The sequence below is a fragment of the Ammodytes marinus genome, assembly GCF_949987685.1.
Source record: "Ammodytes marinus genome assembly, chromosome: 18".
Taxonomy (NCBI): domain Eukaryota; kingdom Metazoa; phylum Chordata; class Actinopteri; order Uranoscopiformes; family Ammodytidae; genus Ammodytes; species Ammodytes marinus.
Genome location: NC_137222.1, coordinates 20,820,186 through 20,844,830, shown reverse-complemented (window position 1 = coordinate 20,844,830; position 24,645 = coordinate 20,820,186). Strand labels below are relative to the sequence as shown.

The window sequence follows — 24,645 nt, the reverse complement described above, 5'->3', positions numbered from 1 at the left end:
GGTCAGAGGGGAACACTGACATTTGTATTCTTAAAAATGAGTTGCCTATTTGTCTTTTCCCAGTACTCCCAAGACTCCTAAAGCTACATATCCTATGAAAGTAAAGTTGTTAATCATAGCATCAGAGATTGTTTAATGTGATGACGTTTACACGTTTAAAAAAAAGCTCATTATATGATATTCCTAATGAAAATGATAATAAAACTAATGAAAACACCTTGGTTTCCAGCCAATGAGCAGCATGTAGACGCTAATGAAAATATGTTTGTTGATTTGATTTGGGATCACTTTCACTCTTTACTGTGTGGTTAAGAGCTGTTAAAAAAGCACATACGTACGGGCCTCACATCTCTCTTGTTCCGTGTTCTCTTGTCGCACCTCCATGCCTTCACAATATGATCAACTCTATGCTAATAATGTCAAACTGAGAGGAAGAAAAAGGACAACATATCAATTATGAAAGGTTCAGGAGGAACATGTCATTTTGGAGGAACTTCAAACAACTCATACACTCCCATGGGCCCCAGCTAGGCACTGCTCGTTTGTAAGGGGTCACGAGTCAAAAGCCACTGATTTAATGTTTAGTATGGGTTGTCTTTTGTAAGCTTTTCATAAGTTTGTTTTACTTGAAAAGCCAGTACAGCCATCAGATAAATGTAGTGGTGTAAAAAGCACAACACTTCCTGCTAGAATTGTACTTAGGTACAGTGCACCACTTCAAATCAACAGCTGAGGAAGTCTCGCCCCTCACCTCTCATATTTTCCTCCTATCCAATACATAAAGGTTGACTTTAAAACATGTGCTGTTAAAGTATTTGATAATATACTACTAGTTGTTTTCCTTGCAAAAACCTTATTTCTATGACCAAATTCAATTCATTTAGAACAAAACAAAAGGAAACATTAAAAAAAGTAAAAATAAAAATGTAAATATCACAATGGAATAAGTCAAAAGTATACAAAAGTAGCCCATTAGAAAGAGTAGAAGGTGTTTAGAAAGATCTGGTCCAACAAACATTTCATAAGACAGGTAGGTGGAGTGAGAAAGAGAGAGAGAGAGAGAGAGAGGGAGGAAGTGGTGAGGATGCCTTACAGCTGCTGCTGCACTTTGCGCCTCATCTCGCCACAGACAGTCATTCAGTCAGTCAGTCAGTCAGTCAGTCAGTCAGTCAGTCAGTCAGTCAGTCAGTCAGTCTGCCACGGAGGAGTTTATGCCTCACATCATCTGTGTTTCTGACCTGCATCCAACACCGTCTTCTCACACGACCATGTCTGTAAAGGTAAGAAGGCAGAGAGTGTTGTCTCGCTGTCAGCTCTGTTACCAAGTGATGGCGGAGTCACTTTCTGTATATCTCAGCATAGAATATACACTTAGCTGTAGTTATGCCTTTTTGTAGTTGTGTTGTATGATCTTGTTGGTATAAGTATTATATAACAGCCTGTGTATTGCTCAGGGGGAAGATGAGCTGGTGATGGTATCACAAGAGGAAACCAGCTGCACTTTCCTTCACTGTCAGAGTCAGTAGACAGTAAAATGTCACCGGCAAGTGAGCTGGGGTTTCATCATTTACATCAATGCAAATGTTCGGCAGCCTGCAATAGGTCGTGAAGTTTGAATATTCACACGGGTTCACCTGTGCCTGGCTAGTTATATAACCTGTACACCTGAGTAAAAATACAGCAGCAAGCATAGCAATACTCGATAGCTTCATGAAGGTGCCGATGGTGTCAAGAGTTGATGATTCATCCTTGTGGAGGCTGAAGTGCTGTTTAATTGTATTGCACTATAGTGAGAGATGGCTCTTATATTGTGTTGATTGAAGTGTATAATAATGTGAGACACTGTAGGCAAAAACATTGTTTTTTGAAGCACTGGGCTATTTTGAGATGATTGTCTTTTTCGCTGCCATAACATGTTTCCTTGAATACTTAGTATAAATAAAAGGTCCAACAAATGTACATGTACTGTAGATGTTTAATTGACTAAACCTTGTCTGTTCCATCTTTAACATTATCTTAACATTTGTTTTCTCAATACTCTGAGTCTGAACCAATTATCTCAACTTCTTTAACATTTACATCAACGCAACTTTCCACAGTCTTTCTTACCACTATTCTGAAGGTTATTACAGAATGATTTGTTCATATGTTGTTAACTATGAAACCAACTGTGAGTGTTAAACTGTAGACAGGCTACTTTACATTTTTCTTTGCTACCCTGTTGGCTTTCCCCTGAATTTTCCATTACTGAGTACTGAAAGTTGATAACACAGGACCCAGTTGTTTGTCATTGTTTAGTTGTGAAACCGGAGTAGCCATCACTATCTCTACATCTGCATTCCTGTGATGATGCTTCACTTTGCAAGGTGATTAGCCCGTCCCTCTCTGATTAACACTTACTTGTTTAATCCATTAATTAAGCATATATGCCAGATATTAGCCAGTTCCAACTGCTCAAACATGATGGAAATGCGTTTTTAAGACCTGTACATAGTATTTTTCTTTTAATATAAAATGAAGAAGAGGCCGTATCCAAAATCTCTTCTGTAAAAACGTTTGACTCTGGAATATGTAGCCTATGTAAAATGAAATAAATATTTGAACTCTTATAGATATTTCCCATTCCGTTTTCGTTTTTCATATACAGTACATTCAAACATTTCTGAAAAAAATGTAATACAAATAATTGTAATAATGTGTTTAATGAACAGGCAAAGTTTCAGGATGATATAACTTAAATATTTTACCCTATTGTCGCCTTAAAATTAAAGATGTTTTCTAAAAATTATTTGCTATGATTTTACCAACACAATCAGTAAATTCCATGACACTCAATATCAGATGTGTGATATGCTGTAATATACTGACATTCCTTCAGTCTGTGTGTGAGCTCAGGTTAAATGTCTTCAGATACACCAGAACATGAATACTGCTCAGTGATTGGACTATTTTTAAGAAAAAAGATTGCAGTTCTATTTTTACACAAGTTGTCTCATATGGGATTGAATCCCTAACCCACAGTCAACCAGACCCAACCTGCTTTACATTACCAGTCAAATGTATTTGTACTCTGTTAATTACTAATTAGCAATTTGGTGTATTAATAGTGTTAATTTAATCACCAACTAGGCAGACATACAATGTATTTGTCTTATTTTAAATACATTTTCAATGGAAAGCCATGCATCTAAGACAAATGAATGTCCTTACAAATGCCTAATCCAGCATATTTCCACCCATGTTGTGCTGGTATGTCACTCTGTGTCTTTTGAATTGTGTAAAATGCCGCACAGGAAACTGAACTGTTCAAAGGTTGGACAGTACGAACTCACAACTAACAGCATTATCTAATCACTAATCACAACTTCTATTTATAAAAAGAAAGCAGGTTTTAGCAGGTTTCTTGATCTCTTCAGCCTCCCTTCAAATATGCAAACAAGTTGGCGAGCTGTGAGGCAGCTCCTTGAGAAAGGAGCTTTTCTCATGGTGACGCTTATCAGAATAGTTTCACCCTCCTCAAGTCAGACCACAATACCACTTCCTGAGGTAGTGCTTAAAATAAACAGGGTCTGTTAGGATATGTGCTGCATTTTGCAAGTTTGCCCCAAAAGATATTTTTGGTAGCATTGTAACTTTTTATTTTTCACGTACTAAGATTAGCAGCATTAGAGCAACATATGGGAACTAAAAAGTAACGAGCAATTCATGAAAATGCCTTCAGGACTTAGGTATGAAAGGCCTGTATATATGCTGCTGAGTAAACAACTAAAATTGTGGCACATTTAAAAAATAAATTGTTTAAACATAATTCAATGTGCATAAGAAGGGCATTTTGGTATTATAATGTGGATACATTCATGTGTCTATGCTTTCTTACTGTTCCAATTATTCCTGATTAGTTTCAACTGCTCCATTCCTCTATTCATGCAGCTTCTTACTATGCCTGATTAAAATAAGTAATTCATTGTGTTATGTTTCTTTATATGTCCATGGTTATGACCAATCCACCATCTTGTATTGTTAGAGTGGTGACAGTAATCACTTGGTGGCAGACTTAAGACCCATCGTTGTGGGTGATGGCCACAGCTATGGCCACACAGCTATGTTAGAGTTGGCAACCTCTTGCACCCACCCTTTATTTTCTCATACATCTGTAGTTATTTTGCCTTAAGTTGGTTCATATTATTTCTTGGACACATTACGTATACATGCTCTTTGTTTCAAATATTCACTTAATCACTAATAATGTACAGGACACATGGGTTTTGTTCTTTTGTTTCACATACATACTTTATGCAGGAGTTTGACAGTGCCAAGGTATGTTTTTGTAGCACGCAATTTTGTACAATCTGTTTCTTCCTTCAAATGTTGATCTCTTTGAGCCAATCAGTATCTGGGATGGAGGGTTACTTTCATTATCAGTGTATCCTCATTACTCTTCTTGACAATGGGATTTATGTAGGTGTGCCTTTGGCTTGGAATGGCTAGCCAATTGACTATTAACAGTTTCTTTTGTAATATTTAGGCTTATCCTTTTGCTGGGTCTGATAACTTTCTCACTCACTCTTTGATCGCATCATGATTGTCACCTGTAGAGAACTGCTTTATAGGGGTGGGGTGGGGAGGCCAAATTGGTCAGTGGCACTCCTTGCCATGTCACGGGGGAGCTTCATTCTTTATTTAAACATGTTTGCTGCACTTGATTGACATTATAGTAAGTACTTTGGTTTGTGTCTAAATAAGATATCCTTTTTGGAATAATTGTTTTGTTTCTGATTGTTATTTGTATTTTAATTAGTTTTGTGTGATTGTGTGGTTTCCCCTGTGTGTCAGACATGGTCTGATCAGCCAGTATATATATGCCATGTGTGTGTGTCTTCATTGGTGGGTCATTTGTATGAGCAGGTTGTTGAGTTTGCGGCCATAGTTCATTTCTGTTTAGCTGACCTCATTTACATATGGAACATCATTAACAAATAAAACAGCCTTTAACATTCACAGTCCAATCTGATGTAAAATACTTTTGGAACAAGAACAAGATAGTGTATGCCGCATTTGCAGAAAGTTCCTTCACTTCATTTTACCATGGAAAAGTGTAAGAATTTATATAAACCTTTTTGGAACAACTCCAGAAAGGTTTCGAATAGGATTTAAGGAAATTCAGTGTCAAGAAAGGGATATAGTACTTTTGTTTACTGTTATAAAACAGGAGAATTTGGTATGTAATCCTACTCATTAGGATCAAGGGTTGTTATTGTGAGGGATTCTGGACCCTAAGGACTCACACAAACCCTGGTACGCAGTGCCCTGGACAGAAAGGTCTGTACACTGTAAATCCGTCTGCAAGTCCTTCTAAAGGTCCCTCTTGGAGTAAGGGAAGTTAAAGCTAGGCAAACAAAACTGAGGGAGGGTTTGTAACGCTAATGCAATTTGGGTTTACGGTTGTAGCCGTGCAGTCTGTCATGTGCCTTGCATTGACATGTATGCAAATGCCACACACTGTTTAACTCCTCTCCTCTCTTCCTCATCTACAGGAGCTGTGTACCTGGACAATGCACTGTCGGTAAAGAAGCCCATTCAAGGTACATCACTGCGTCAGGGTTTGACCATCATCATTGACTGGAAACAAGGAACTCAGTCAGCCTCACAGTTGGAGGAAGGACGTCCGAGCTTCCCTCTCATCAAGTTCTCTCTGTCCTAAAGATGTCAGCCACCAGCCCTGACAGTGTAGGAAGAGGAACCAAACCCTCTAGAATGTCAAAGGATCATAAAAAGGTAAGTGGACTCCAATGTTAACAATGCAGTATTTTCAATCCTCTGTTTTTATGACCGTTAACCCCACTCTGAATCATTTCTAATATCAATACTGATCATATATGGTAAGTCATTCAAATAGCATATACTAAAGCAAAACTAAATAGTACAATCTATTGTACTGGACTTATCTCTGTATCGATGGGATTTTAAAAAATCCTGTTGGGATTTTTCTCAGTCGAGCTAGGGGTCAGAGGGTGTCATACTGTGCGGAATGTGAAGCCCACTGAGGCAAATATCTTTTTGTGATTATTGGGCTATACAAATAATAATAATAATACATTTTATTTATAATGCACTTTATATTCAAGAATCTCAAAGTGCTTAAAAAGGGGGAACCTCAAAGAAAGTTTAGCTAAATGCTCTTTTAAAGAATGAAGCTGATTTTGATTCGATTTGTGTAGACATACGCATACACCTTAGAAACACACACACACACACACACACACACACACACACACACACACACACACACACACACACACACACACACACACACAATGCTTATTTGGGAGACTTTCAATCAGTCAAAGCCTGACTCTTATGAATTAAGACAACCGAAGAAAGTCATGTTTACAAACAGTTTTTGTTTAGAAATGGTGCAGTGAAAAAAGCTTCTTTTGTATGTTGCTACCAGGGATGGATTGCTACAAATGTTGTACATTCATGGTGGCCACTGGATTAATAATGGCTTTAGTGATCCCCTGACTTTTTCCATGAGGTGCTCAGCTGTACTTTGTGTTAGGCCTTGTGGTAAGAAGGCACGTTAGCATGAAAACAAGCTAAAATCCCTGAGAGAATGTAAGTGTGCTGACGTTAGCATTTAGCTCAAAGCTCCACATGTAGTCGACCTATAGCCTCACAGAGCCAATTGCACGGCTAGACATTTCAAGATATTCCAACATTCGTGCAGTGACATTACCCAAAGCCAAGGATATAGCTACAGCGATCCTATGCTGGAAGAAAACAGCCTGTTAAAATATAAAATACATACACACAAACACACTCCTCATATTTGTTCAATGAGGCAATGTAATGTTTCAATTGTCTGTGTATTTATAGGCTACTGTGTTGCTTTTCAATTACAAATATATATATGTTGTTGTTGTTGTTGTTGCAGTGCCAATGCTACATGCTGATCTTTAGCAAATAATATCACCCAGGCATGATAGCATGCCATCATTAAGCTAATTAGAGAAAATATATTGGATGGACTGACTAACTGACTGGCACTGCTATTGCTTGAACCACACTGCAAAATGTAAATAAAATAATGTATTTTTTTTAACAAAAATGTGTTTTTTTCTTCTCTGTTATGTTGCATTAGCCCACGGCAGCTGCCCTGAAAGGAGCCATCCAGCTGGGCATCGGTTATGCTGTGGGTAACCTCAGCTCTAAACCAGACAGAGATGTTCTCATGCAAGATTTCTCTGTGGTGGAGAGCGTTTTCCTGCCCAGGTAAAATCTCATCTCTATGCCTTTTGAGTGTTGACGTTAGGCCTATACTCAAAGTCAATTTCATATTAATAAAATTAAAGGTCACTTAAAGCTGGGGTGGAGGATTTGGGGAGAAAATGGCAGTTGGGATAGAGATTCGAATCCAAATACCTCAACCGCTGAAGTGAAAGGACAGTCCCAACAGCCAACAAGGACAGAGAATCGGAGCCTCGCTCTGATAGGTCAAAGTGTAGAGCTCATGTTAATTTTGACCAATCAGAAATCACATACCCCAGCTTTAAATCACAAATGTCTAAATCTGTTTATGCGCTAGAAAAAAATCCGGGTTGCGTTCCGAATCGCATACTTTCTACTATATAGTATGTAGAAAAAAGATATAGGATGTCCCGATTCTTGTGGCCAGATTTAGGATGGTTAGAAGTACCCGGATGTCCTACTTCATGCGGCCAAGATTGTTAGTGTTGAAAAGTGCATCCTATTTGGGCAATTCTGACCCACAATCCAGTGCGCACGTGAAGTGACGTAACATCGACGAAGCCTCCATATGAAAACAAACGGGGATGCGACGGATATAAAAGCAAGAGGCAAGATCAAGGCGCAATGTTATGATGAAATAAGAGAGAAAAGTATGTCCCAATAGTATGCCTACTGCATCCTAACTAGATTCTTTTTATCGTCGGATGTAGAATGTAGAATAGAAAAAAGAGTATGCGATTCGGAACGCAACCCCAGTGTAAATACAGAGCCTATGCATTGTAAACAGCAGATTTCTTGCTACTGTGGGCTTCCTTTGTTAACATTCCGTTTGTTTACATCCCAGTTTACAGAGCTTAGGCTGTGTATTAACAAAACAGTTTATCAAATATTTAGGCATGTAACATGGCTTTTAGTCTATGTTAAAATAGGGAAGTTAATTTTGAAAGTGTACAACCTGACTTCAAGTTGTTTAGTAGAAAACCACACATTTGAGCAATAGTGCTTCTTCTCAGCAGACATTGAGACATTGACATAGTAGGAAAATTACTTGGTTTTATTCTGTTCTATTGAAGTGTCCCAGTAAGCCATGGTAGTGTGACAGTTGGGCAAAACCAGGATCCTTAAAACTGAAGAAGCCAAATGGAATTCAGCCTTCATCTTTTTTTACACCTTTGCTTTTCCTACTGTGACAAAATATTTTCCTTGAAAAAAGGACTTTTAGTATGTTGCAAACAGCCATGTTGTTTTGTACATTGGTATTTTTCTTATCCTGATTTTTCAATACATTTTGTTTGTCCTCCACAGTGAGGGCAGCAACATGACTCCGGCGCATCACTACCCAGATTTCCGCCTGAAAACGTACGCACCGTTGGCATTTCGCTACTTCAGGGAGCTGTTTGGAATCAAGCCAGACGACTATCTGGTGAGTGGGGGGAGACGGACACTGTCACTCTGATTCAGTACAATGTTTGAGGAAGTTTGTCTCGATCTGATTGCGGCACTTTGCATCATCGTGCGTTTTCAGTACTCCATGTGCAACGAGCCGCTGATCGAGCTGTCCAACCCCGGGGCCAGCAGTTCCTGGTTCTACCTCACCAGCGACGACGAGTTCATCATCAAGACGGTGCAACACAAAGAGGCAGAGTTCTTGCAAAAGCTGCTTCCTGGTTACTACATGGTGAGAACCCTTTCTCAAACAACAGACTGTGTTTATGTGCACATGAGCATACGTCTTTATCAAACTGCTGAGGGTAGAGTTCCTTGGGACTTTTCTGTGGGGTTCTCTTGAAAATAAAAATCTGGTGTTAAACCACAGCATAAGCCCTTTAAATGGGCATGTTGCTAGCTGGCTATGTTGGGCCGCTTTGTTTACATACCATTTGTTTGCATACCTGTTTACAGAGTCTAGGCACGCTCTTTCCAACACAGTACAGACATAAGAAAGACATTCACTGATTTTGACAAAGTGCCTTCAGCCATTTACATGTGCTCCTAAAGGGTCTTCCCAGGCTTGTACAGTATGAGTTAGTCTGTTTCTATGTTGTTGACTTATAACAATTTAGTGAACATCTAAGTTGACTACACACCGTTACCATACTAAGTCGTTTACATGGTTGATCCATAAAGGATCAATTGGGCCTAGGTTTATAATGGGGCCATGTATCAGGAAACACATTAACATACTGCAATAACCTGACTACCATACATCCTGCATTTACATTCAGCTGGTTGGTATTTCTCCCTCAACCACCACCTCTTTTTTGGCAGGTTCTTTGGTGACAGAGCAGTCCGTTTTTCCTGTAAATGCATGTGTTGTTTGAATTTTACAAATAAGCTACCGTACAGCTGCTGAAACTGGCTCTTCTATAGTTTTTAAACTACAATTATAGTTTTTGAAAATATTTTTTTCTTGGACCTACACGCATCTTAAAGCTAAGGTGCATAACTTTTTCAGACAAAAGACATTTGGTTTCATTCAAGCCATCGACAAATGAGTTGACACAAAGTTAATTATCAGCTCCTAAAAAACTCTTTGTATTTCTCAGTATGGCAGTGTTTACAAACTGGTGTCGCCCCCTGACACTGGCGCAGGAGCCAAAAATAATCCCCAAAAGTGACCAAATATTGTTTCAGTTGATTCTACTGCTAAGAATAAAATTATTGATGCTCGATCACTGAAGGCTTACCTCATGCAGCTGCGCAGACAGTGTTGTTGTAATTACTCAGACTTCCTCGTGGGTGCGACAGAAGTTACGCACTATAGTTTAAAACAATGTTAGGGTTAGGGCTAGAGACTTGTGTTGATGTTTTTATTTAACATTTGACTAATACGTATTTTTTACTTCTCTGTCATTGTAGAATCTGAATCAGAACCCGAGGACGTTGCTGCCCAAGTTCTATGGCCTGTACTGCATCCAGCTGGGTGGTATGACGGCCCGCGTGGTGGTGATGAACAACGTGCTGCCGCGCGCCATGAAGATGCATTACAAGTACGACCTGAAGGGCTCCTCGTACAAACGCCGCGCCTCACGCAAAGAGCGCGTCAAGTCCTCGCCCACCTTCAAAGACCTGGACTTCCAGGACATCCACGAGGGCCTGCACTTTGACCATGACACCTACAACGCCCTGATGAAGACCCTGCAGAGGGACTGTCGGGTATGTTCACACACAAAGGGGTTCCTGTTTATCTGTTGGCAGTGGGTCAAAATGCATACCTGACCATGACGGGCACTTCCTGGTTTCTTTCCATTATGTTTTTGATTTTAAAATGACATGAAGTGATAGAAAATATAGAGCGCAACATAACGTGGTAAATAATCAAGTCCCAACAAGCACACAGGAGCGTTTATTTGATGTTGACCTGCTCCCCTTGACTACCAGTGTTGGAGCTAAGCTAACCTGGATGAGAAACCTTTGCCGATTTCGTATATCAAAAATGCATGCACGGTTACAGGAACGGTCTCTGTTGCCTTTTCTTGAGGCGGAGAGTGATGCAAAAGGCTAAAAGTTAGAAATGTGGAACTAAGGGGGCGCCCTTAGCTCAGTTGGTAGGGCGTCCCCCCCCGGGCCGGGCCCTGCAGCAGACCCGGGTTTGATTCCAGCCCGCGGTCGTTCTCTGCATGTCACTCCCCTCTCTGCCCCATTTCACCTTTGTCTCTATGTACTATCAATAAAGCATAAAAATGCCCCAAAAATATATTTAAAAAAAAAGTGGAACTATTCCTTTAAGCGATAAGTCGATTATGGAAATTGCAGTTGATTGTGTTTAACTCGGTTGTTCAATCATTTTATCGAAATACGTTCTTTGCACTCGTACCACCTCACATGGGGTTCTTCTTTAAAGACTATGTAGTATACATGTGCAAACATTTTAAAAATTGGTTCATCCTAGCCTGAAAAAAGGCAGAAAGAGTGTTTTATGGTCGCACTGTCTAACCTTACATGTTCCCATACGTGACATCACAAATGGTTAAATGTAGGGTTAGGATTAACAGGACAGCTGGGCCAAGGTAAGACTGAGGGAAGAAAAACCTCATTCATTATACTATAATGGCGATTTTATAACGATAGGTTCCCTATAGGTGAAGTATTCCTTTAACATTATGCAACCATGACAGTCCATTTTTTCTGAACCACATTCCCCTTTGCTCGACCCCAAGCTGTTTTGATGACCTCATATGAGCGCCTGCCTGTTTCATTAGTGTAAACAATAGTAGCCAGTTGATGGAGGATTAACGCCCGCCCAGCAGAGCCAAGCACCTGACTCTACAGATCAGGCTGAGCTGCTGGACTCTGGAGCATAAAACTGACCCGTCTGGGTGTAACGTGCTATTTTTGAGCCCTTTGTAAGACCTCAACGTGTGTGTGTATTAGCCAACGGGGTAAAGTAAGGGCTCTTTGTTTACAGGACTTGCTTCATGAAATCAGTGTTTTGGTCCGAGGGATTTAGGCTACTGTACTTTTGGGTTAGCCCTTTAAAAGCAGGACCCACTGTATTTGTTATTTCACCATTCAATTTATTGTTTTTGTTTGAAAAATCTGATACCGGTACTTTTAAATTTCTGATATATCTGGTTCAAAGAGATTAGATGTCAGAGTTCAGGTTTTATATACGCTAGGTCCCAATTCAGTTGCAGGATCATCTTCGGACGTACAGGATGTCACATGGTTTGTCCCAATTCCTATACTAAATGCACAATCCAATCATGAACCTTTGTGCTATGTACTTAACAAATAGGATCGCAGCATATATTGTTATTGATGTGCTCCATGCTGCTGTAGTGAGACAACTGCAAGCTCTCAGAATACAAAAAAAGAGTTTTGTCTTTACAAAGACATATTTGTGTTTTCTTCATGGAGGTATGTAAGCGCTAAATTAAAACACAATATAAAATGTAGGCTGCACTTCTTAATTACAAGCTGTAAAACCTGTAAAATGGGACAAGTTTCAGCCTGTTGTGACTTGACAGCGTCAACGTTTCTGGAGAACGCTTGTTGTCAAAATCAGTGAATCTCTCCTCCATGATCCCATCCCTTTGTGTGCGCTAAAAAAAAAGTAGTGTTAATACCCAGCCTAGCCTCTGTAAACGGGTATGATAACAGAGGGGTTTGGCCCGCCCCTCCATAGCTAGCAACATGCCCATTCAAAGAGCCTAGGCTGTGTATTAACACTGGATTTTCTTTTTCAGGGCATACACTACATACAGATAGCGGGTCGTAAGGAGAAATTCAGTGATTAAATTGATCTAGCCATCTCTAAAAATGGAGTTGCAAATGTTGATTTTTTTTGTTCTTTCATCAGGTGCTGGAGAGCTTTAAGATCATGGACTACAGCCTCTTGTTGGGGATTCACGTCTCTGACAGGAAGCCGCTGTGCAGAGAGAACCGGCTTGACAGCAGGAAGGGACAGAAGGTTCTCTACTCCACCGCTCTGGAGTCCATCCAGGGCAACGTCAAGGACCACCAACCTGTGGCTGATGACGAGACGTAAGGACACTTCTTTATCAATGCTATGTAGCTGCTTTCTTGGCTTTGTAGGCCATGTAATATGGAAAAATATTCCTTTTTTATTGTAAGTAAATGCCAGAGATGTTGTTATGCATTGTGCAAAAGCATTACTATAGGGTGTGAAAAATTGTTTGCTTCAAACCTTTATAGTTAAAATGGAATGGTCTCCAAAAAATATCAAGTGGTCCATAGTCTGCAGTGATGGCTTTAAAATGCTAAAACAAATTTTTAATCATTTAATTTTTTAGTTTTCTTCTTCTGCTTTTTCTTACACAAACTTCTTTCCCACACAATAACACTCAGGTTGCGTTCCGAATCGCATACTCTTTCTTTTTTCTATTCTACATACTACATCCGACGATAAAAATAATCTAGTTAGGATGCAGTAGGCATACTATTGGGACATACTTTACTCTCTTATTTCATCATAACATTGCGCCTTGATCTTGCCTCTTGCTTTTATATCCGTCGCATCCCCATTTGTTTTCATATGGAGGCTTCGTCGATGTTACGTCACTTCACGTGCGCACTGGATTGTGGGTCAGAATCGCCCAAATAGGATGCACTTTTCAACACTAACAATCTTGGCCGCATGAAGTAGGACATCCGGGTACTTCTAACCATCCTAAATCTGGCCACAAGAATCGGGACATCCTAAATCTTTTTTCTACATACTATATAGTAGAAAGTATGCGATTCGGAACGCAACCTCACTGTTTGGAAATGTTGCAAAATAGCCAGTTCTGGAAATTAATTTAATTAATTTAGGGCGACTGTGGCTCAGTTGGTAGAGCGGGTCGGCTGATGATCAAAGGGTTGGAGGTTCGATCCCCGCCCTGCCACCTGTGTCATGGTTGTTGTGTCCTTGGGCAAGACACTTCACCCACCTTGCCTCGTGTGAATGTCGATAGTTAGCCTGCTATCGGTGTATGAATGGTAACGTGGGAAAGGAAAACAGGTCTCCATTGAAAAAGAGTCTCCGGTCTCAATGGGATTTACCTGTATAAATAAAGGTTTAAAAAAAAAAAAAAAAATGGTCGTAATGGTGTCTGTGCAATGTTTGTAACTGTTGTCAAAACCACCAAGAAAATGATAGGGTCCTTTACTGAATTTTGTCAATAAGGGTTACATTTATCAATTATTATTGACTCTGCGTCATTGTAAATGAGCGTCACCACTCAATGATCTCTCGAGTATAAATAAAGGTTTATGAATTAATCAATACATCTTTTTCTTTTCAGATTTGGTGGAATTCCTGCCAAACATAAAGACGAGAACCTCCTTATCTTCTTGGGAATCATCGACATCCTTCAGTCGTATAGGTGAGCTCACAGTTCACACACACTACTCTCTAACTTGTAGACATACAGATTGTCATTTAGACTTTTTGATGGTTAAATTATTATCAATAAATGACATTTTTTATTTGGTTTAGCTCAAGAGCCACATATAAGCTCATTTTCAGGTTCAAATTGTAATTCTTCTACTAGAAACTATTTTCATGGCGTAGTGTCAACATTTTTTTTTTCTTTTTTTTTTACTTATAAATGTATCATCATCAATGTCTTGGCCCACAATATGTCAGTAGAGTCCATTGACATACAGTTAGTGTATGCTCACTTTAAGTACTACATTGTTTTATATGATGGGTCAAATGTAATTCCATGTTTAATTCTTATGTTCAGGTTTATCAAGAAGGTGGAACACTCCTGGAAAGCTCTTGTACATGATGGGGTATGTCACATACACACAATCTTCTCATATCCTGAAGGTGTCCAAATACATGCACAAGTGGGCAAATGTGCATGTGTGTTGTGTGTATTTGACAGCATCCCTTTGCCTTTCAGGACACAGTGTCGGTTCACAGGCCCGGCTTTTACGCCGACAGATTTCTGAAATTCATGGGCTCCACTGTATTTAAAAAGATTCACCGTAAGTCGATACACTACCTTAACTCTGGTCGCATTGGGAATCCTGTGTATTTTATCCCTAATACTTTATTTCTTTGTGTCTTCAGCTTTGAGAGGAGCATCTTCAAAGAGAAAGAAGGGTTCCTTCTATGCATTAAAGTCCGCCTCTCAGGAGATCCTTTCCCCACAGAGGGAGGAGAAGAAGGAGGAGAAGAAGGCCCAGAGCATGGACAACCTGGATGGAAACTGTAAGCTTAAAGGAACAATGTCATGTGATATTTTAACAAAAACATTTGTGTGATTTCATTTATTTTTTACGAGATGCTTTTGATTTATTCATTGATCGATGATGACGTGCCCTTCACGACAGTTTACAGTTCCTCCAAGCAACCAGATATTCTGCCAAGATCTGCTGTTTCCTTCAAGCCCCCCAGCTACGATGGAGAAGCTGTGGAAAACAGGTACTTCACATGTGACGCTCCAAGATCTGAGCTCTGTATCTTCAACATGTCAGATAAACAACTGTTAAAGGAATATTTAAAAAAAAAATTGTTTTGACAAAAAGGACGATTTATGTTATTCAACTGAGCAGTGACAATATTAAAAGATGTGCAATAGAAACAGGTGTTTTATACAGTATATAGTTTTTTAATTGTATATTTTACAGTGTATATAGTGTAGAAGAGTTTATTTTCTTAAAGGGCCCATGTGTTCAAAATACATGATAAAAAGCAATTATGAGGAGAATATTAGTGGTGACAAGTCACCAAAGGAATTGTAGCATGAGTTACTTGTTCATCAAGTCACAGTTACATATCTAGAAAAAAATGTACAAGCAAAAATACACAAAATACTTTATACATAAGGGTTGCCATGAAAAAATGGAGGGAAGACTACAATGGATCAATACAAGTCTGGCTTTTGATGACTTTGACAGTTGAGTATGGGAGTTGCACGGATGATGTAAATGATATGATGGGTTTACTTTGAACCCCTCAAGAAGTTTAGGGTGTCACCCCACACCTAGGATGACTTAATCACAGCAAAAGTCCAGACAGGATGGTTAGTTAACCCTTATTAAGCATTAACTAACCATTAATCAATGTACCCTTATTGTAAAGTTTTACCAAAATAAGGATGAGAGGGAATACACATCATTCAGTGATCAAATAATGAATGTAGGGACAAGGGTAAAATAAAACCAATAAACAATATAAAATTGCTTCCACAACACCCTATTCATCTGTGTTTTTATGTTGCAGTGGGGACCGGCGAGCCTCCAGCTCAACCATCGCTCTGGATGATCCTCTGACCTCTCCCACCAGGAGCCAATCAGACTCTGAGTGGCTCGTGGTAGGTTCTGATTCAGAGGCTGAACTGGACGTCTACTTGGTATGAGGAGTTTTTTTTTTCTTTTTTTTTTTCAATCTGCATGCATTGTAGTTGAAACCGAATTACAATTTTGAACCTAAAAATAAGCATAAGTTGATATGCTTAGTTAATATTGTTAGGAAAAAGCATGTTAAGAACAACAGATATCCGTCTCCTTGTTACCATCTAATATAATTAATATATTTAAGACAGCTGTACTCTCATAAGCTTAATGTTTCCTTCAAAACAAAGCTTAACAAACGGTAGGCCTGATGTTGTACTGGTGTGTTTGGGGAATATTATTCCCAATGAATCCGGGGGTCACTGGGTGTCTCTGCATTTTCAGCGTCACACAGTCCCACCCAGGGGACCAGCTGGAGTTGATCAGTCCGTTGTGTCCGCGCATCCATAAACTGTAAGCAGCAAATCACCCCCGTGGAATATTCTATTGACTTCTGTTCTTCGGTTGATGTCGGCTTCATTGAAGGTGGAGTCAGCGATTCTGGAGAACGCGTGTTTCCCTCTTTGTCAAACACACTGAATATGAATGAATGTCGGTTACATTCAAGCCATCACCAAACGAGTTGACAGAAAAATCGATTAAGCTTGTCAGCTCCACAAAACCTTCTCTGTATTTATCAGTATGGCAGCGTTTACAAACCCAAGAAATGTTTCAGTTGTTGATTCTACTGCTAGGAAAAAACTTGGATGTGCAGCAGAAGGAATACTATCACTGAAGGCTTACCTCTTGTAAATGCACAGACAATGATGTTGCAATTACTCAAAATTCCTCATGGGGGCGACAGACGTTACACACTATAGCTTTAATACACAGCATAGGCTCTGTAAACTGGCCTATTGCCGGCTTCAGTGGCCCCCCCTCTGTTTACATCGTTTATAGAGCTAAGGGTGTGTATTAACAGCATAGGCTATTTCAGCGCACACAGTATGGAAAGTGGCGATTGTGACGATACATTCACTGACTTTGACAACAATCGTTCTCCGGAATTGCTGACTCCACCTTTAAAGACAGGGACACATTGGCCTCCCTGTCCGTAACATGCTTACATATTCCTGCCTGTCGTTTGCCGCTATCACAGCATGCAATTTTTCTGTGGCCTTCCTGGAGCTTTTTTTTTTTTTTCTTTTGTGGTATAGCAGCTCTCGGGTCCTCGAGTCCCCGTGACGTGGGTACAGTCAGTGTGTGACTCAGCCGACTCAAGCCTGAGAAAAAAAAAACCTTTTCTACAGCACTTCAGTTATATAAACAGCCAAATCCTCATTCAGGGCTTATGGGAAGCTGTTCTTCAGCCTACATTAAGCAGTTCCACTCGGGGCTGCAGATGTCAGAGTTAATCTCCTCTCCAAGCCTCTTTTCAGAAGACACTGGGATGCAAAAACCATAGGGAGGGTAAAGGATTGTATCTGACAGCCATATAATTCCTTGACTTTTAACCAGAGATTTGCGCGTTCCCAACTTTTATCACATTTGTCCTCCCCCCGCCCCCCAGTCAACCTGTACTCACAGTACAATCTCAACATTGACACAGATATACTCCATACAGGATGTTCCTTTTGACGGACAGACTGACTGTAAGATGGAAAAATGTTGCTGCCTGAGGGTTTGAAAAAAATATATAAAACCATGAATTATGTTTTGGGTCAGCAGTAATGGCACACACATTGGTAGTAAAGGAAATGCTGGAGGAGTCCACACACTGAAAAGAACCAGCTTTTAAAAGTATAAAAAGGCAACATTTTCACAAGGTCTTCAACCTTTAAATATCCACAGGAAGGAAACACAGGCTACACAGTATATGTTCAAAGCATGACAGATGCCCCTGCAATTAGGATTCACATGATGCCACAAGTACACCTTGTCGTCCCAAAAGTAATCCACTGGTTACATGAACACACAGTAGTTGCCCTCAAATACATACACTCAACAAAAATATAAACGCAACACTTTTGTTTTTGCTCCCATTTTTCATGAGATGGACTTAAAGATCTAAAATTCATTCCAGATACACAATTGTACCATTTCTCTCAAACATTGTTCACAAATCTGTCTAAATGTGTGATAGTGAGCACTTCTGCTTTGCTGAGATAATCCATCCCACCTCACAGGTGTGCCACATCAAGATGCTGATCTGACATCATGATTAGTGCACAGGTGTGCCTTAGACTGTCCACAATAAAAGGCCACTCTGAAATGTGCAGTTTTGTCTCACAGCAAAATGCCACAGATGCCACAAGCATTGAGGGAGCGTGCAATTGGCATGCTGACAGCAGGAATGTCAACCAGATCTGTTGCTCGTGCATTGAATGTTCATTTCTCCACAATAAGCTGTCTCCAAAGGCGTTTCAGAGAATATGGCAGTACATCCAACCGGCCTCACAACCGCAGACCACGTGTAACCACACCAGCCCAGGACCTCCACATCCAGCAGGTTCACCTCCAAGATCGTCTGAGACCAGCCACTGAGACAGCTGCTGAAACAATTGGTTTGCATAACCAGTGTTGGGAACGTTACTTTAAAAAAGTAATTAGTTATAGTTACTCACTACTTGTTCCAAAAAGTAACTGAGTTAGTAACTGAATTATTTTATAATAGAAGTAACTAGTTACCAGGGAAAGTAACTATTTGCGTTAGCCTACTGTAAAAAATTTTTTTTTTGCTGTATGTCAACAAATTTGGATTTTTCTGAGCAGTTTTCACCAGTCAGTTGAAATGAGTAGAACAGACAGGTAGGCCTACTTGTAGACTACATAACCTTCAATATTTATTGCACATCAACAGACAGCAAGATGTTTATCCTGCACTAGGCCTAGCCTATTTTGTTCTCAACAAAAGTAGTAGAGGAAACTGCTGAATGTACCGTGCTGATCTGCTATCACTGGATTCACTTCAGGGGTGTCGGCTAAAACACCACTTAAGGCCAAAAACGTCAGACTATGAAGCATGAGACGATGAGGAGGAGTAAGGATTTATCCTATGTTTATTTCCTTCTTTAACATGCACAGCAGCATACAGATCCCAGGAAAATAACAGTAGCAATATTCGGCTCATGATGACACGCTAAACAGCTGTTGCAACCGGCGAATCGCGGCTGTTTAATAACGTGCATAAATTATAATTTATAGAGATCGGGAAACTCCATGCACTTACTCTCAAGGGCGATGCAAACACACTCAGGGAAAGCGTGTTTCAACCGTGGATTGATAGGTGGTTACTGCGGCAACGCGCACGCAACAGAGAGAGAAAGAAAAAGAAACTTCACTAAACAGGCGCTCCGGCTGACTGACGTGACGGCGCTAACTGACAGTTATAATGTCATCCACACTGAATAAAACACATCTTAAAACAGTATAAGAAATAACAATCGCTTATCTTGTTGTTAACCCACCGTTCTCCTTACTAGCAGTTTGTGTAGTATGGAGCCAGGGGTGCTTTCGGATTACACAGTTTATTCAATCAATTCATAGTAACGCACCGCATTTAAAAATACAGTAACGATAATGGCGTTGTAACGACGGAAAAAGTCATTTCCGTCTCAGGGAAGCTCAACTGCATGCTCGTCGTCCTCATCCGGGTCTTGACCTGACTCCAGCTCGTCGCCATAATGGTCGGGTTATGGTATGGGCAGGCATCTGTTATGGACGAAGAACACGGGTGCATTTTATTGATGGCATTTTGAATGCACAGAGATACCGTGACGAGATCCTGAGGCCCATTGTTGTGCCATACATCCATGAACATCACCTCACGTTTCAGCAAGATAATGCACGGCCCCATGTTGCCAGGATCTGTACACAATTCTTGGAAGCTGAAAATGTCCCAGTTCTTGCATGGCCAGCATACTCACCGGACATGTCACCCATTGAGCATGTTTGGGATGTGCTTGACCGGCGTATACGACAGCATGCACCACTTCCCACTAATATCCAGCAACTTCGCACAGCCATTGAAGAGGAGTGGACCAACATTCCACAGGCCACAATTGACAATCTGATAAACTCTATGCGAAGAACATGTGTTGCACTGCATGAGGCAAATGGTGGTCACACCAGATACTGACTGGTTCAGAGTCCCCAGACCCCCAATAAAGCAAAAAAATGCACATTTCAGAGTGGCCTTTTATTGTGGACAGTCTAAGGCACACCTGTGCACTAATCATGATGTCAGATCAGCATCTTGATGTGGCACACCTGTGAGGTGGGATGGATTATCTCAGCAAAGCAGAAGTGCTCACTATCACACATTTAGACAGATTTGTGAACAATGTTTGAGAGAAATGGTAATATTGTGTATCTGGAATGAATTTTAGATCTTTAAGTCCATCTCATGAAAAATGGGAGCAAAAACAAAAGTGTTGCGTTTATATTTTTGTTGAGTGTAGAACTCTGATCTATTCAGGAGTATAAAACATACTTATTTTTACTTATTAATTTTTTTAAATGTTTTGCAAAAGTGTAAGACATCCCATCAAACCTATTAAAGAAGATGAACATGTTATCAATCATAAGATAATTTTTTATTATTGTGAATATGGCACTTGTAGCCTGTTTTACCCTTTGTGGAATAAATAGACTACGCCGCTGTATTGAACTTCAGGGAGCTCAGTTTGGTGTCTGCATAATTGTGCCACTCAAAACTCACTCTACACCACTTTTGCTTGCTATGTGAGTCCTAACGCTATAATGCCACTCACGTTCCCTTTCCCTCTTCCCATTGGGCGCTGCATATTCACTTGCAACACATGGAACGCATGGGACACAGATGAACAGTAAAGTGAGAGAGGGAGAAAAATGCCATATAAATATATAGGAAATGATTCCCTTTTTAGAATGAGCAATTTATATCTACAAAGTGGTGGGATGCGCCGCCATGTTACAGTAGCACAGAACAAAACTTAAAGGCCTCATTGTGAGTGTCCGCAGGAAATGCACTTGTTGGAAGACGAAGAAGAAGTACTATAGAATAAATAACTAATTGCAGCTTCACCTCAACACTTGATATTGTGGAAAGACTTGAGGCAGTGGTGGATGATGCCATCTTTAGTAACTAGCTTCTTGTCCTTGAAGACCACGGTAGCTTCTGTACATTTTTAGAAAGGGAGGGGTTAGCAATGGAGTATTGCAATCTAGAATCTTACCACTAGTTCCCCCTAAATACACCAATACACACTGTACCTTTAACACCAACCATGCATTCCAAATCACATACAAATGGTATGCAGTTAGCAGGCATACCATTGGGAGATACGTTTACTTAATTATTGTATAGTAACATTGTGCCTTAACTTACTTGCCTATTGCTTATACATTTTATCTGTCCCATTGCTGGTTGTTTTCACTTGGAGGTTCAGTCGATGTGAAGTAACTTCTGGTGTGCAGTGGATTGTGGGTCAGAATCGCCCAAAAAAAGCATGCTGATTTCCACACTAAAAAATAACCGGATGTAGCAGGACATCCAGATATTTTTCAGCATACTGCATGCATCTGACCACATGTATTGGGACATCCTAAACCTTTTTCTCTACCATACTAAATAGCAGGGGAGTATGGGTATTGGAACGCAGCCCAAGTGTTGGCCTTTGTTACCTAAATGACAGAGGGAAAATATCTTTTTGTTGTTGTCTCTTAGTGAGGAGAAATGGTCCCAGCCACTTCCAAACAGCGACGGTGACCCAAACTACAAGCAGGACCACGTTGACGACCATGTCTCCTCTGCGCCTCAGGGACTCTTTTCTTTTTTTTCAAACTCATTGTGCCAAATCACAGCATGTGTCTATGTGTGGTGAGATTACCCGCGATTAAGCGCTCTGAGTGAGAGAAGAGCGCTATATAAATAACATTTATTATTATTATTACCCAGTTAATATAAAACACTATGATGCTGGCTCTTCAACCTTTTTTTATTGCACACTTTGCTGCTCAATCCAACCTCTCCTCTTGGATTTCTGATTTTCTGTGCAAAAAGTTTCTCAGCGGCTGGATCCCAGAGAAGATAAAAAAATGTGTATGACTTTATCAGTCAGTCAAATGGAGAAATCATTGTCTTTCGTAATTTATTTTTGAATCATTATGATTACATAGAGCCGTGTTGAGATCATTCTGGGTTCAGGAGCCCCAATGAAAAATGCCAAATTATGTGTCATGACATAAAAAAATAAGCATCAGTGATACATTGTACTTATTCCCTAATGAACAATATGTTGATAATTTATTATATATCCTATGTGTATTTGTTTTCCTCCAAACACATCAGAATCTGAAGCCTCTATGACAAAAGAAAGTATTTGCTTAGTTTTCTTGTTGTATGAGATTGTTTTGGTGTTAAAATGACTTGTGTTTGTTTCGCTATTGCAACAGAAAAACGCTGCAACATGCTGTAATATGTTTTTGGTATCAGGTTGCCCTCTCATGCGTCCCTGTGTCATTTCTCTAGAGAGTGTCCCTGTAATCTTCAGCAGGGTTTATTGAAACTAATGACTGTTATAAACTGATTTGAAACTTGGAGTTAAATAGCTCGACTGTACGATGGACACATATCAACCATCTTCTAACGTGCCTTTAAAGGTTTAAAAAATCAGTGCTTTGATGAGATGTATAGGCCTACAACTGTAATATAGCAATACTTTGACGCGTCTTTGTGAAATAAATTAATAATTATTGTTTTTGAGTGTTCACTGTTTTTTTGAGCATTCTGAATGTGTGTAAGTGTACATTTCCAACATTTTGATCATAAATGACTGCAGTGTATATATAAATAAATGGCATTACAGAAATATGCAGAAAATGCAGTGTACAGCTTCATTATAAAGTAAAATGATTTCTTAAATGTAACAAAAGAGGCTCTCCGGCAGTAGTGGGTATGATAGGTGACCTTTAAATGCCCATTAAATACATTACAGTTTTTCCATTAAAGATAATAACCATGCCTTCCCTTCATTCAATAACTTTCATGACTAAGTAATCCACTTATCATCTGTAGTAGCACAAGGTGGTGTGTAGATGATTGTTAAGGACCTTCCGGAAGCAGTCAGGCAGACATAAGTGTTTTGAAGTAGTTGTTTTTCTTTTTACAAAACATATAGCCCAGGCTTACTAGCTGGAGGTTTCATTCTCTAAAGTTGCTGTAAAACAAACAAAAAAATTAATTTAACTTAAGTGTAATGTGCACATGTGGTGTGTCATAATTTATTTAGACACAAGGGGGTGCAGCAATGTTTGGCAATATTACAGAAGATGTTGGTGGACATAGCTGCATGTCCACAACTACAAACTGTCCCTGCATTGCAAATCACATACTTTTACTTTTTACTATACTACATGTATTAGGGTATCCAGGTTTTTTTTATGGCAAGCTGTATTTGACATGCATGTTTCGGGACATCCTAAATCTTTTTCCAGCGTATATCTGGCATAAATGAACAATGTGAATGTACTTATTCTCAGTTTTAAAATGTGGTTTTGAATTTGTGAATATTTGAACTTAACAATATTACTGTCATACACATTCTTGCCTATTACTTTAAATAATGTGTATTGTGTGTTTTCCTTAGTGAGGCCATCAAAGCCCCCATCATATGTTACCTCCTAGCGCTGAGTCGGGTTTCCCTCTTTACAAATTGCAGAGTGTAAACAGCTTGTTAACAGCTTTTACTGTTTTCACATCAGACATGCCAGAGCCTTAAACTGAACAGGTTAAACCAGTCAGACAGGTTGCTTTTGTATGTGCGTATATATATAGCAGAGAACAACATAACAAATGTGTGCACAATTTGGTTAATGATTATTGCTGCATTTGTATTATTATCCATGTTTTCTCAATCTATATTGACAGCTGTACAGCAGGTAAATCCCCAAAATCGGTGATTCAAAGATTTTATAGCACCACACACAATGGTAAATGTGATTCCTCATAGTGTATTTGCTGGCTGATGGGTTTGCTTCGAATCAATACAGGATCAGTGACATGACAAAAGCCACTGAGAGGACCTTGACTTTCTTGTTTTTAACTGTAAAAACTGTACATGTTTATAACACATGGAACACAAATTTACATATACTCCCATGTTAAATGCACTTCCCTTGCCATTACTTCACATTCATGCACATATGGTTGATAACGTTTTGTATTATTATCCACCATCATCATTTCACAATTAATGTCACTGTTTATAAACCTTGAAATTTGACCTAATTGTTGATGGATTTATACAATATTAACATTTGTATTATATTAACCACGTAAATGTCAATAAGCCTAATGAAATAACTTGGTATTGAATCTGTGTATTGATAAACTATTTTTGAGTAAGAAAAATATAGGGTACTATTATTTTTTCCTGTTTTCCAGAGTACAATAGCCTAGATAGATATCCAACAAGATTGATTTATTTTTTGCTTCTGTATTAGTTAGCTATATGTCAATATAATAAGGCTCATGACAGCCCACAATTTCTTAACAGTCCAATATAAAATCGCTTTTTTATTATTGCAAAAACTGAGTCACTATGTCAGAGTGGGATAAATGAATATGACTCAGAGGAGATTGACACCACCTGCCGCACCCAGAGGGAGTCACATGCGAAACTAGAG

General features: G+C 39.5%; 1 protein-coding gene across 1 annotated transcript; it reads left to right on the top strand.

The window, feature by feature from the left end:
- Positions 1-1,204: 1,204 nt before the first annotated feature.
- Positions 1,205-22,753, top strand: LOC307265587 (phosphatidylinositol 4-phosphate 5-kinase type-1 beta-like). The gene is made up of 15 exons (XM_080047347.1): positions 1,205-1,280; positions 5,535-5,775; positions 7,142-7,272; positions 8,554-8,671; positions 8,774-8,926; positions 10,108-10,404; positions 12,551-12,735; positions 13,998-14,078; positions 14,442-14,490; positions 14,604-14,688; positions 14,774-14,914; positions 15,037-15,127; positions 15,929-16,058; positions 16,384-16,452; positions 21,686-22,753. Exons 2-14 carry the CDS (start codon positions 5,704-5,706, stop codon positions 16,447-16,449), a joined length of 1,599 nt encoding a protein of 532 aa, XP_079903473.1. The 5' UTR covers positions 1,205-1,280; positions 5,535-5,703; the 3' UTR covers positions 16,450-16,452; positions 21,686-22,753.
- Positions 22,754-24,645: the final 1,892 nt, after the last annotated feature.

Bases quoted from the DNA above. Each gene is read 5' to 3' on its own strand.
- LOC307265587 (XM_080047347.1), top strand. From the start codon at position 5,704: ATGTCAGCCACCAGCCCTGACAGTGTAGGAAGAGGAACCAAACCCTCT. The intron at 8,672-8,773 runs GTGAGTGGGGGG...GTGCGTTTTCAG, and splicing joins TCAAGCCAGACGACTATCTG to TACTCCATGTGCAACGAGCC. The intron at 16,059-16,383 runs GTATGAGGAGTT...CTGCATTTTCAG, and splicing joins CTGAACTGGACGTCTACTTG to CGTCACACAGTCCCACCCAG.